At 35.8% G+C, this 15250-nt stretch overlaps 1 protein-coding gene across 5 annotated transcripts in view; it reads right to left on the bottom strand.

Annotated features, from left to right (window-relative positions):
• Positions 1–3100: 3100 nt before the first annotated feature.
• LOC128230611 (piwi-like protein 1) overlaps positions 3101–15250 on the bottom strand; it is a 37521-nt gene continuing 25371 nt past the window's right edge. For all 5 annotated transcript variants that reach the window (XM_052943031.1, XM_052943030.1, XM_052943032.1 and 2 more), the window contains exons 10-19: positions 14977–15094; positions 14415–14529; positions 11249–11436; positions 8006–8157; positions 7544–7668; positions 7089–7263; positions 6518–6674; positions 6051–6176; positions 5468–5615; positions 3101–4611 (exon numbers count right to left, since the gene is read on the bottom strand). In XM_052943031.1, coding sequence (XP_052798991.1) covers positions 4495–4611; positions 5468–5615; positions 6051–6176; positions 6518–6674; positions 7089–7263; positions 7544–7668; positions 8006–8157; positions 11249–11436; positions 14415–14529; positions 14977–15094 — 1421 coding nt within the window. In that variant the 3' untranslated portion in view covers positions 3101–4494. The remainder of the gene's footprint in view (positions 4612–5467; positions 5616–6050; positions 6177–6517; positions 6675–7088; positions 7264–7543; positions 7669–8005; positions 8158–11248; positions 11437–14414; positions 14530–14976; positions 15095–15250) is intronic.

The following is a 15250-nucleotide window of genomic DNA, read 5'->3' as shown; positions in this document are numbered from 1 at the left end:
CCTTTGTTTGTGTTGTTTATGTATCAGTTTAATAATCATAACCTTTATTCATATACATATTTACAAAATATTTATGCATTTTATCAGTAAATTAGGAAAGTGCCAGCTTCTATTGTCAAGTCAATATTTTGAGAGTATTCAAAGCCACTTCATACTGATGTTTGCAAATGAACTGCATTTCAAGGTAACGAAGCTTTTGTTCCACACAAAACCAAGTGATTTTTTAATGAAGTGCAACATCTATGGCCTATCAAACATAATGTGGTACTAATTACTGAAGAGAGGGCAGTTTATTTCCCCACAAGGCATCTATGTATGTACAGTGTGCAAGAATTATGTACAGAATGCTTTGCAGTGTTGAAAGTGACTGTATGAAGCTGCCTTTCATGGGATACAAATTATCTCTTCAGTGAAAATGACATTGCGATCATGATTTGTTTAACTGTTTGATGTCTCCCATAAGGAGGCTTTCATAGATTCCTGTTTGACACGTTCAATCATGGTTTTTTTAGCATTGTGTATCTCACAAGTAATGCTCACACACTTGCATATAATTAAAAACCAAACTATTTCAGGAGATTTGCCCCATGTTAAAATGTAAAAAAAATCCATAATATCCTCTATGATGAAATTAAATACATGGAGTTGTAAATTTGGAGAACCATGTCCATGTTTTAGTGAATCATCCGTCTTGTTACTTGTCAGTACAATTCCTTCGTTATCAACAATTTAAATTAAATGAACTATGGTAAGAATTACTTAGACAGAATATTTTTATTGTTATTGGCCCTTTGATATCCCTACATATCATACATTATAGTATAATTGCTGTCCTGGCTTTTGTGTTACCGTAAAATCCATAGTTACTTCAGTTTATATTTCAACATTTTGACATATCATCCTTACCAACAGTGCACTTTCCATCTACATAACGGTAATATCATAGGATGAGTGACAATGCTTATTTTAAGGAATATTTCTTAACAAGTTGACTCAATTTTGAGAACTTGGCAGGGCCTTAACCTATCAAGTTTATTTTACAGACTGTAGAGAACGCTACACACTGCTATTTGCCAAATTGTCCTTCAACACGACGAAAATTATTTCAGAAAAAAGAGATATATCTGAAGCCTTGGATATGTGATTAAAATCATTAAATGGAATGATAAAAGTACATGTATGTTTCAAAAGTACTTGTAGTTTGTTGCATCCAAACTTGTGATTTCATCTTCATGCATCAAATAAACTCGAAATCTCTAAAAAGAATATTACTGCATCCGAAGATTTTACAACAACTACAAGGATATTCACTCTAGATTAGATATGCTATCAGTGCATTAAATTGCTTTGGGTGGGTGGGGGTCAGAACCCAGCATCCAACCCACCAATTGATCTATACTGGATAAAGTGATAGTTTCGGAATGCTCGGAAAGACCATCTGCTGGCAAATATGTGAGTGTTGCGAATTTATTAAATTGATATGGGTGAAGGGCACAAAATAATAAAATCATTGTCTGTGTAAATTAACAAAATTGTGTGTGTTGCTAAGGGCCAAGAGCGCTGTGGTCCATATTGGGCCTCAACAGAAAACTAGATCCATATATTATTCGTTACATATGTGTCCTTTCTTTGTGTATATAAAGTTGATCAGTCCGTATATCACTGTATTTTAATAAAAATATTATATTGACCGATTAAGTCATAAAACTGGTGAGTGCTGCTTGCAATTTTCACAACGGCAAACAATTGTCCCAAGTCAACATTATTTGCTTTGTTCAATAAAACATATCAAAAGCACTTCATAAATAGTGAATGGTTATATAAAATGTTCAGTATAATATAAGAAATATAACATATCACTAAAGGCCATATGGTGAATAGACCTTGACTTATGCCTCAGGCCCTCAGCCCATTATACACTTTTGATGGCTGCTGGCTGGTCCTTATAATGCCATATGACCCTCAGTGGTGATATTTCTTAATTAATTTCTGTCTGGTGTCATTTTGTCAATACAAAAGTCACTTATATAAAAGTTATATTGCCGTAGTTCTCCATCCCTATGTATTTCAGGTTACAATTCAAGACCCTTTCAAACGCTTCTAAAGGTTTTCGGTGTTTTGATTAGATATTATACACGAGGAAAGTATTACACATCATCATTTTCTTTTATATACACGTTTTTTTAATTAATTTTACAAACAACTACAGCAATAATTCATTTAAATATGCAGAGCTTATCAGCTGGTAGTTTACCTACAGGGAGGACAAACATGTTGTCAATTGACCTATGCAGGAACTTTTTTTAAGATTATCGGAAATCATCTGTACTGAGAATGAGAATATAATTGTGCTTTACCCAGTTGATCGGATACATCAATTTTATTTGTGTTGAAGTACACTTGTAGAAATAGTGCAGTTATGAAGGATTCGCACTCTGAATGATGAACAGGTTTAATATGAACTACTTACATTTGTTTGATCAAAAGAATCCATTACTCACTGCCGTAGCTTACGAGGCAGGTGTGAATTAAGATGTCCAATACTATGCTAAGAATACACTTGGAACAAATATTTTATGCCATAAAATGAAACTGGCCCGTGTATATACTAGTACACCTAAAAGGCAGTACAAACATGTTCAAAGTCATAGAATAAATAGAAATTTTGTTGTCGTATAGAAGGCATATCAAAGTATTTGAAGCATAAGAATCGCGATACATACAATTAGTTTGACATTTAGACAAGCGTTAGTGTCCGATCTCATACAAGGTCATAACAAACCGTTTAGAACTATCAACTAGAAGATGGTACACTTGCTGTTCGTAATCATGGGCTGATAGTCAAAAGGGTTGCTGCTAGTGTTAACTGGACTATCCCAAATTTGTTTTGACACAACCAAGGTACATGAACTTGTCTTTTCAGGTTTGTTGACAATAAATGGACAAAGTTTCTTTAGGTACCATTCCAGCTAAACAAGTCTTTTAGTCATATAACACTGTCAACAAGGTCTGACATTTTGCTAACAATGGTGGGTGTATTTTTCTTCACGTAAGTCCACATCCCGGCATGGATTGAATAGGATGAAAATTCTGTAACAAATGTGCTTCGAAAGTTTTATTGCTCTTTTCATAACATGAGTACAAAATAAGGAAATAAACATTGAACTAAAATATTTGATAAATTATATACACTCCCACGAGTTGCTGCCAACAGTCCATACATCAATTTGAATAGTTGACATTTATTTTAACAATTTCTTCTTTAAAAGTCGGGTATTTTTAAATGTATTCATAACCACATATTCATTCAAAATAATGGATCCAAATGATTTATTCTTCACGATTACCAATACTTCCATTAAACCAACAGAAGCCACTTCTAGCGTTTACATCAATGTCAAATTATTACTTTTGACTTTAACAATTTCTTTCTGTAAAAGTATTGAATTTTTAAAGTTTTATGATCACAATCATTCACAGCACTAAGTTTTTTTTTATTCTCAACAATCAACACTTTCCCTTTTAACTCTATATACACTATTTACACATTTATGTCTTTCTTGTCTCAAATACAGAGTACAACTGGACTAAAACACCTGATTATTTAAGAGAAACAAAGTTAAAGTAACATTTGAATTTTGAATAAAAACAAAACAAAAACTGTAACACTTTACAAAACACTCCCATACATGATAACACCGTCAATATCAAATTTTTTAAACAAAGTCACATATAAACAGTGTCTGAGATCAAAATGGATACTTCACCACAACTTTTCAAGTCACAAATTAAGAATTTAAATTCGCTGCTTCCAAGGGTTCTAATAACTGATATTTGTCAGCATACAAAATAGCTGAGGGTCTGGAGTGCAAGGAATTCATGCCCAAAAGCATGATAAAGAAGCTTAACCTCCTTTGAATATTTTCCAAAGGAATTTATATTCATTTCAAGGCACTTTCTTCAGTTTGTTAATACTGTAAAATAGTCCAAAGTTTAAAGATCTCGATCTCGAGTTAAGTTATTTTATAGAACCCATGTTCTAAATATTCTAAAGCACTAAAATTAGTAAAGTGGAATTATCATCGAAAAATAAAAAAGAACACTTTAAAAATTAAGATGACTAGTAAGTTCTAAGTTGAAAAATCTTTGAGCTTAGCTTGAAAACTTATGAAAATGCCACGGTTAAGATAATCAAATATGTACATGATTAAGTTCACACAAATTTGAGCTCAGCTTGAAAACTTAAAAATACTTATTATGTACATTGCAAAAAAGTTCACAAAAAACAGCATACACACCATATGGTGTAATCTCATAAAAGATAAGAACTACTGAACGCTCTAAAATATTGCTAAAACATGTGACAAATTTTAACAGTCATCCATATAAATGAAAGTTAAACACACCAAACCCACTGGACACATGTTTGATCATACAATGTCTGAACACTTATGGTGGAGATGGCTACCCCTGAGAATGGAACTTCTTTCCGCTCTACAAGAAATACAGCTTGTCGGACAACTCCAGTGCCGGATCTTTGTGGATGCTCTGTCCAACCAAGAAGGCCAGCTTGTGTGCATACTGGCATGGGGCTGGTACTCTGATGGTGCCCTGTAAGAGATCGGTATGAACATTTTTTACTTGTAAGCTAGTGTTGTGTGCATTTCTTATTTGTAAATTAGTCTGTACTACCGGTATGCACTATGCTTAGGCCAAACTAAAATAGTTTAGTTAGGGTTACATCCTAATCATAAACAGGTTGGGTAGGTAGGATTTTTTTGTCATCATTGAAGAAATGTGTTTAAATTATCTTCAGTCAGCTTTAAGGGTTGTTAACTACATAATAAACACAGACTTAAAGCTACACTCTCACAGATTGACCATTTTAACAACTTTTTTATTTTTTGTTTTGGAAAGCTGCGTAAATATTTGCAAACCAAAGATATGATTGCTGACAAAAATCAGATAGTAGATTTTTATATTTTTGTTAGAAAATTAATGTTTTATGGCTTAAATCATTACTAACGGTTTAAGAAAAATGCATAAAACATCAATTTTTGGAATTAAATATAAAAACTGCGATCTGATTTTTTGTCATCAGTCTTATATAACTGGTTTCCATGGATTTTCGCAAAAAATGGCTCATTCCAAGACAAAAAAAAAATTGTCAAATTGTTCTGTGAGAGTGCAGCTTTAAAAAAATTAAAAATAATGATTTTATTGTTTATAATTTTGTTTATATACCAACTGACTTAAAACATCAGGGTTGGTGCCTATTTCATAGGTAGGGTCAGATAACCCTATTGAATGTGGTTTTTTTAGAGCACATTTGTATATGAACTAGAATCAAATAATATGCGATACATTTAAACTACTAATATATGATTCATCAATATTTTCTTTCCAAAATGCATTTGAATGCAATATGCAAAACACTGAAGCAGGCAGATGGGAACATAAATCCTACCGGCCAGTTGTAGTACAGATGGCACAGCTTGTATGTAAGCCTCTGCATATGGTCGGGTTTGAGGCCAGTGTTGTCGTGAATGATGTTGTAGTGGGTCGGTGTCACAGTACCCTGGCGAACACACTGGGATACCAGGAAGAAGTCGTACCTGCAAATCACATTACAGGGATTTAAGACATATTTGTCTCACATTCTTTATACAGATTTTGTAGCACAAAATAGGTTTCTCCTATTCATTGTCATGAGTAATCAGTATTTCAAAATGTGACCATCAGCAATGCATTTTCCCAGAATTGTCAATACAGTGTATTTGTTATATTTTTATTTATGAAAGATATGCCAGCAAACTGCAGTTTCTCTTACAGTATTCAACCAGGCATTTCAAGATGGCAGTTTTTTCACTTGATGAAGTTTTTACTTTTTCCCAAATTTCAAAGTTACCTCTTGAATTTCAATATCCCTTACAGGTTTTCATGCACTATTTCCCCCAACAGAGATTGCTTATCAGCACCAAAGAAACAGCTAACGGATGAAACCAAATTCAGATGTGAGCTTTACAACTGTAAATCTGTCTTCTACCTACCATTCTGGTTTGGTGACTGTGTTGTCTATCACTGTGCCTGGTGGAGGGTTTCCCAGACCCTGACCGGCCCGGGCGAAGAATCGGGAGTTGATCCTCTTCTTAACCACCACCACACCTACACGTGGGCTGGAATGTTAAATCATATCACATTACAATCAACCTATTAATTAATTTTGATTTTTTTGTTAGTCACCAAACAGAACCTAAGCAGTTCACGTGCTTTTTAATTCATTGAATGATTAAACAAAATGGAAATAAATAAATTTAGTCAGGCATCTAGCTAAAACCAGGCAAATGGTAGAAAAAAAGCTGAATTATTTTGTCTGTTCGAAAGCATAATATATTTTTATATATATATATATATATATCTATATCGAGTTTGTTTGTTTTATACCCTCTTTCTGCAACATTTTCTTTCCACATCTGATGCAAACAACATCTTCATCAGGTATAAGCCTAAAACCTACTTGTAGTTCTGTCCACCAGCAGCCTTGAATGCATCCAGCATCTGTGGTACCTCGTGTTCATACACCGTGGGCAGCTGGCCATCACCGACACCGTCACGGAACACGATGATACGCTCAGGGAGACAGTTGTTCACCTCATGGAACTTCTCCAGCGCGCCTGAAATGGTTACGAACATCAACTAGCTGTCAACATTAGAGTCCGGCACACAGCAGCAACAAAATCTTTTAAACGTGATTATAGATGTATAAATGTATTTCTTTTCTTGACCTAAACAGTTGGCATTAACTACTTTCATTTTCTTTTATTAACTTTTGTTGAAGGTTTTATTGCTGAGACTTCCTAGCTTCACTTGTCAACATCATAATTACCAGTTATTTTATTTAATTTATCATTATTAGCTTCACATGTTAACATCATTATTACTGAAAATTATTATCACTACAAGACATACACATGTAGTTCAGATTCCTATACTGTGATGGTTGAAGATGGCCAATTTAAAACTTGAAATAGTTAATGACTATTCTCCTCTTGCATGACTCGATGTATAACAAAATGTCTCCCACTTACCCTTGAAGCACACTTTAAGGCCATCGAGAAGCTCCTGCATGGAGTGTTGGAATGTGCAGCGAGAGTAGTAACGTGTGAGAGCCTGGTTCATGGAGGCGATTACCCCACCCACTGACCGTCCTTTCTTCGCAGAGTCATGGTAGCTGTCAATCCCCACAACCATCATGTTTTTCAACTGGTGGTAAAAATATTAGTATTAGTGATTTTTGGTTCAATATCTTGCATATACTTCCAAGTCATTTTTAAAGTCAAATCTTTAATTTTACTGATGAAATATCTAAATGTTAGAGTGACAATAGATTTCAACAGTTTGAAGATAAAGTGCTGCAGTTTACACAATTATCAATATCAATGTGGCAAACCCTTTCATTCAAGACATTCAAATGATAAATGTTACTTATGATAACAAAAAAACACTAATCCTTAATAAAGGAATATCCAAATCAGCTACATACTGGGATTTCCAGAGCCCAGACCTCTCCACCCATTTTGCAGTTGAGCTGAATGGCCACCTTGGTCGCCACAGACATCATCATCTGCTTCTTGCTAAGGGTCCTAGATACAATCACCTGGCTCGGAACTAAAATCAAGTTGGATATTAATATCTGTTTACAAGTTACAAACAAGGCGTTAGTTATTCTAATTAATCAATTACCTTCTTAGATCCATCAAGTTAAGGAAGGGCTATTCCATTTATACACACAGTCCCAACTCAAGGTACTTTCATAAGGTCCATCAGAATTTTATTTAGCATAAAACAGAGACCTTCCCGTACAGACTCTTTTATTTGACGTTTAAGTCAGATTCTTATTTCATATGGTATCACCTTTGCAAGGATTATCAAGTTAAACATTATATTTTTTAACATTAATAACCAAATTACCTTACTGAACAGTTTCTTAAAAATAAATCATTACCTGGATGGTCAACACAGGTGAATTTCTTGATTGCATCATATCTGTCTTTCTTGTTTGTTGGCACAATACACATGACCATCTGCGTCTGGGGTCCAATGTTCTGTCGCAGAGCAGTCAGGTAAGAATCATTTCTGTCATCCTGTAACTCCACTCTGAAAGTATATACATTGAATCATCAAATAAGACTCAATTAGTAAAGGAATGATATTTCAATAATTACACTCCTACAGGGTTCGAATTTAGACTCGCATACTCGCAAAATGCGAGCGACATTTACAAATTGCGAGTGACTTTTATTCAAGCTTGCAAAATTCTGCGAGTGGCTTTTTCTAGACCACAAAATGTTAAAAGGAAAGTAGAATAAACATGAACTTAACTCCCCTAGGTAGTCGAGTGTAAACAGCCTATAAGTGGCATGTTTACACTACCACTATAAAGAAGACAGTGCGGAGTCCCGCTCTAGTAAGTTTTCAAAAATAGAACAAATACGGAAAGGCCGAGTTTTATCTCGAATCTTTCCGGGATGCTCCGAGGCGTGCATTATACAAAGTGAATACAAATGACGTAATCACCTAGCTCAATCATTGGCTAAATTTAGCGCTTCCGCGCACTATATGTAAACCCCATCATCCTTTGAAAATATTTTCGCCCCACTGTCAAAATGAATACAGTAGACTTTGTCGATCGATATATTTCATGGTCCAAAGTATCCACGCTACATTTACTGTTCTTTTTTTTATTTCAAATTTATAATGTTATTGATTTTAATACTTACAGACTTAATGAAATCTGTAGCGTGCTTGTCGAATGGGTATTAAATTACCCGATGGCGAGGGTAAATATACAAAGTGAACAATGTCAAATTATTGGGCATCTTTGTTATCAAAAAGCTGCAAGCATATGATGAGTCTTTCCGTACCCCCCAAATAGAATAAGCCATCAATAAGTTCTAGTAGTCGAGTCACTAAAGATTGATACCTTTTAATATTCATAATATGTCTTAGGTGTAAATTTCTACTTTAATTAGACAATATTATAAGGCAAGTTGATTTTTTATTTTGCGAGTTGCCTCAAAATGCACTCGCAAAATATTGCGAGTGCTCCTCAAAGTTAAATTCGAACCCTGACCTATCAAATTACAGTTGTACAGTTTTAAAAACAGCTATTAACAAGAGATGTTTCCCCCCCACCTTGAGCGCCATGTTGTCAGGATTATATGGACAATTAAATGAAATATGCATGGACCGAAATGACAGCTGATTTGTCAATGACATGGTTGATGCAGTTTTAAGATTATGAACATTCAAAGTGTGATGCTGGAGTGTGTTATGACCATGACCTTTGACCTAAAAATCCATAGGAGTCATCAGCTGGACACCAAATGTGAAGTTTTGAGGGCCATGGGTGCAGGCACTGACAATTCATCACACAGACAAGCTTTTTTCGTTCAAGGTCACTGTGACCGTGACCCGCTGACCCCTAAAATCATTGTCGAGTTATCACTCAAAACATTTTCGCATTCAAGGTCACTGTGAACTTGACCTTTGACCCTGTGGCTCCTAAAATCAATAAAGGTCATCTACTGGTCATGCCCAACTTCCATGTCAAGTCTGATGATCATAGGTTCAGACATTGTTGAAATATCACTGGGAGGTGATTTGTTAACTTTTTTGCATTAAAGATTACTGTGACCTTGACCCGATGACCCCCAAAGTCAAGAGGGGGCATCTACTGGTCAGGCCCAACCTTAATGTCAAGTTTAATAACCATAGGTCCAGGAATTGTCCAGTTTGCTTTCAAGGTCAATGTGTCCTTGACCTTTGACCTCTAGAATCAATAGGGGTCATCTACTGGTCAGGCCCATCTCCAAGTCAAGTTTGAGGGCCATGGGTGTAGCCATTGTTGAGTTATCACTCAGACAACCTTTATCATTAAAGGTCACTGTGACCGTGACCTTTGGCCCAATGACCCCTAAAATCAATAGGGGCCATCTTCTGGTCAGGCCCAACCTCCAAGTCAAGTTTAAGGGCCATGGGTGCAGGCAATGTCGAGTTATTACTGGGACAACCTTTAACCATTCAAGGTCACTGTGACCTTGACCTTTGGCCCGATGACCCCCAAAAACAATAGGGGTCATCTACTGGTCAGGCCCAACCTCCAAGTCAAGTTTGAGGGCCATGGGTGCAGGCATTGTCGAGTTATCACAAGGATTACATTTAACCATTCAAGGTCACTGTGACTTTGACCTTTGGCTCAATGACCCCCCAAAACAATAGGTGTCATCCACTGGTCAGGCCCAACCTCCAAGTCAAGTATGAGGGTCATGGGTGCAGGCATTGTCGAGTAATCACACGGACAACCTTCAATCGTTCAAGGTCACTGTGACCTTGACCTTTAGTCCGATGACCCCAGAAAACAATAGGGGTCATCTACTGGTCAGGCCCAACCTCCAAGTCAAATATGAGGGCCATGGGTGCAGGCATTGTCGAGTTATCACACGGACAACCTTTTACCATTCAAGGTTACCGTGATCTTGACCTTTGGCCCGATTACCCCCCAAAACAATAGGGGTCATCTAGTGGTCAGGCCCAACTTCAATATCAAGTTTGATGACCATAGGTCTAGGCATTGTTGAGTTATCACTTGGACAAGCTTCAACATTCTTTTACCATTAAAGGTCACTGTTACCTTTACCTTTGACCCGATGAGCCCTAAAATCAATAGGGGACATCTACTGGTCAGGCCCAACCTTCATGTCAAGTTTGATGACCATACGTCCAGGAATTGTTGAGTTATCACTTGGACAAGCTTTGGTCTACCGACGGACCGACCTACCGACCTACATGTGCAAAGCAATATATACCCCTTTTCTTCGAAGGGGGGCATAATAAAGAGCATACATTAAAGCGGGTTGTTTTGCATGAATTGTGAAGAAAAACACTTCTACAATGATCAAATTCAAATACGAGTTCTATTTGTTCATTATCATTGTAAAATGTTCAAGAGAATGCTTTATCTACATATCTACATAGGCAAGACTATTAAAAATTTAAATTATTTTAGGTTTGAATTTACAAAATGATTCTGATTGATCATACAAATATTTACCAGTCGCGGATTCAATTTCAAACACCTTAATAAAAAATTAATACTGCCATCTCTGAACAGTGCCTTCAAAAAATGTACTTGTGAACTATCTTTTGTCTCATTTAACAAGTTATTAAAGTGCAAAGTAATACATACGGTTGTGGGTTGTTGATCATCATGCCCATCGGTGGGCCAACGCGGGACAGAGTCTGCACAAACTCCTGGGCCTGCTGGTTGTTACGACGGAAGAAGATGACAACCCAGTTCTGCAGGTTCACGGGGGTGATCAATCGCTTCCCTCTCATGTCCCTGCTCCAGTCCGCATCCTCCTGCTTGTAGTTCAGCTGCAATGAGAGAAAATTCAAATTCTCATTTAATTGGTAAAGAAGACATTGTACTTGCAACAATCATATGAGTTAAGCTCAGGACACAACCAATCTCATAATCAAGTTAGATTTCATTTCAATCTTCATATAAGAAAAGCCCAACAGCATTACATTTTATTGGGAAATAAAATACCTAAACATTGTTCAAGTTACAGGGGTCGACACTAACCATTTTTTCAAGGGATCCCGAAGGGACACCAACATTTGAAATCAGGTGTCCCTTCCTGAAATTATGAGTCCCTTCCATTTTTTACATTACTTAACCTGTTTTAATATTGTATTTACCATGGAAATACAGTGTCTTTTAAACACCATATAAGCCGCATCGCGTGATTTTGGGCCTTCGGACATAATTATTACAAATGAAATAATCATTAATAAAAAATGCCAAAAATAATGATTTTTCTATGTACCGTAAATCAATTTCTTCCAAACTTCTTTCTTTTTAAGGTTTGTCATTGGTGCGTCATTTTCTCGACAATTTATGACCATTGGTTTACTCATGTTGCCATAGCAACCATGGATTTCGTCCCGACATATGCCTGCATTAATAGTCTGTGTTTAAAACTGCTAAATTTATGTATTAAAAATACTAAACTGATTCATTATTTTAACTTAATTTATGGTCATTGAAGATTCTATGATAAGAAAAGAATTTAAATTATAAGCTAAATGTGATATCGATACATTAATTTTGCACGTCATTTGAATAATGTGCTTTCGTAATGACGACATTTGAATGACGTCAAATTTAGTATTCAAAATGCGCAATACATGGTCTTACTTGTAAGCACGTATCTTACGCAATCTAAGTGATATCATCATGAATTTTTTAGAATATCTTCCTGAAACATCATTCCATTCAAATACCTTAAAACATTGTAATAGCATTATATGTCCAAAGGCCCAAAATCGCGCGACGCGGCTCATATTATACATGTTTTCAACAGCATGTAATGACAAGTTAGTAGCACAATGTCAGACATATGAACCTCTGGCAATGGCAAGAGGAAGATTTGGGTCTCCGAGTCAGTAGATTGGGTTCAAAAGCGGTAGAATGTCTAAGTCCAATTTGTTTTCAGTCAAAAACAAAGATGGATAAAATGTAAACAAAAACTTGATAGTTGGTAGTATTTTTAGATTTTCAGAAAATACGCATAAAATATGTCATGGTTCAGGGTCTTGTCATATGTCAGTGCTTTTGATTGAGAAACAGTTGGAATATTACATCTGGCTTGTGAAAACTCCAGTCTATACAGAAGAAACTCACTAAACCGGAACTCCACAAAACCGGAATCCTCGGGATACTAGACTTTTTTCAGAGTTCAGGTTTTCCCCTTCTATTTTCAATGTAAAAAAATCCCTACAAAACCGAAACCCTGGAATTCCGGATACCGGACAAAAAATCGAGAAAATTTGTTAGTTGTCAACGTAATTTTACCTCACAAAACCGGACATATATTTGTCCAACATGTCAAAATGATTTTGTGTACTAGTAATTCGCGAATCGCGTGTCACTGTTTTGACAGCCGGTGCATCGTTAAATATTGCACCTGTGATGTTGTGTTAACTCGATAATCGATAATGATGATTGCGCTATGGATTGACTGCCGCACGATAATCAAAGACTTCTATGATTGAATCAAATTAGAGCGATGCGTTAATTTAACTATCAAACATACTTAACAAGAATTAAATTACAGATAATCGGATAATTTGTTTGTTTGTTACTCAAATCAAGAACTTCGATTGGTGATGAAGTGGTCATTTTCGCGAGTTGTTTTATTTTAAGACTTGAAAAAAAGGATGATTATAAAAACGCAGAAATGTTTAATTATGTTTATCACTTTTGCATGCACATTGATATACATGTATTAACGAATATATATTCTATGCATTATTTCAAGTTACTTGAACCATTGTTGATGTAAAATAAATGTTATCTTTATGTATTTTCATTTTATTCCAGTTTTCAACTTCGCTTTAAAGGTTAACTCAGTTAATATTTTGAGTAAACTTACTCTGTACATCAAATCCTCACTAAACCGGAACCCTCACTTAACCGGAAATTTTGCCCAGTCGGGACCTTGTCCGGTTTAGTGAGTTTCTACTGTATTTAGTAGAGCTGTTGATCAATCAATCAGACTGCCCAACAGGTGTAGTGCATACTGGAAGAGCAGACCACCGAAAAATTGTGTATGTCAATTTTCGCGCCAAAATGTCGTAAAATTTTATACATTGATTGCATTGCTAAAACTATGGGAATTTTATTTCTATGTTGTTTTGATCAAAGCATAAAACAAAGAATGTTAAATAGTAGGATTCCGGAATTTGTGCCGTAAATGTTACTGTAACAACTTGAAGGTCGCATCATTAAGGCATCAAAGTCAGTAGTGTTGGCATCTTTTTTGGGCGGTTCTGACACACAAGCAAACTAATTCAACATAATTATTGTACCGATAATAAAAGTCTGTCACCTCTGACCTTGTTAATAATGACAACAAAACGGAAGCGTTAACTTGCATGCGCACTGTGAAATGACCTGTTTATTTATAGATTCATGACGTAACTATAGTCAAGAAGTCAGCCATACTTTCGCTTTAGTGTGTGCAACGTATTCATGATAATATCATTTTTACATGCACAGCACTTTTAAGAAATTTTGGGGGCCCAAATTTAGGTAACCCCCAAATTTCAATAATAAATTAATGAAATGCTATTTATTTATTGATATTTAGCTTTTATCAGTAAAAATTTAAGTGTCCCGACAGAATACCGGACTTTGTAGTTCAGGTGTCCCTCCCGAAACATTGGTGTCCTCGGGATCCCGGGACCCCGTTAGTGTCGAACACTGAGTTATAAGAAGCATTTTTTTAGTAATATGCATTTAAGATACACTATCATGTCTCACAATAACTTTTAACAGGATAACGTACCTCTCCATTCTGCTGGAATATCTTCTCCTGGGGCATCACACGAGCACTCAGTGTGACCAAACTGTCAGTGAACTTGAGGCCCCAGCCACCCATTTCTACACGAACCTTCTCGTTTCTGAAATCATATAAAATATAACATGTGCCACATGCTTAAAAACCGGCATGCTTAAAAACCCAGGCCACACGAGATAATGAAATAAAGCGATAATTGGATTTTTTTCAACAAGCTGATTTTTTAAGAGTGACTGTGGTTTAATTTTCTGTAAACTAACGGACTCACATTACAGCATTTTTGCATGTGGCCTGGTATTTGCAGATTTGATTGCATCACATATTTACAGAGAACATACAATGAACAAAAGACTGCCTTGCTACTTTCGTAACAATTACATCAAATAACTATATTTGAACACAAAAAGAAAAGCACACATTTTGCATTATGGAAAATAAATTCAGTTGAATTCTTGAAATGAAAAAAAAACAGCCTTCTTTTACCCTCTTCTAGGTAGATGGCCTTCACTTAAACTTCCTTACACTTTAACTCGATACCTCAATTATTTACCTGTTGATCTGTGAGATGAACCCTGTGAGGGTCTGTTCCCTGCTAGATGGGGCCACCCTTGTGTGTACAGCAACATCCTTCATGACAGTGAAGTCCGCCCTCGCATCATCAGACAAACCTGAGGATAAACAGAGACTTCTTACAATCGGTAATAAAGCAAACAAAAAAAGCATTTAAGTTCAGACCTGTGGAATAAATGTGATAATCAGTCTTCTAACAATCGGTAATCAAGTATTCATAAAAAGTATGCAAGTTCAAACCTGTGGAATAAATG

This window comes from Mya arenaria, chromosome 4 (genome assembly GCF_026914265.1).
Source record: "Mya arenaria isolate MELC-2E11 chromosome 4, ASM2691426v1".
NCBI classification, from domain to species: domain Eukaryota; kingdom Metazoa; phylum Mollusca; class Bivalvia; order Myida; family Myidae; genus Mya; species Mya arenaria.
The sequence above is the reverse complement of the archived record's forward strand: the minus strand, read 5'-3'. Positions and strand labels throughout refer to the sequence as shown.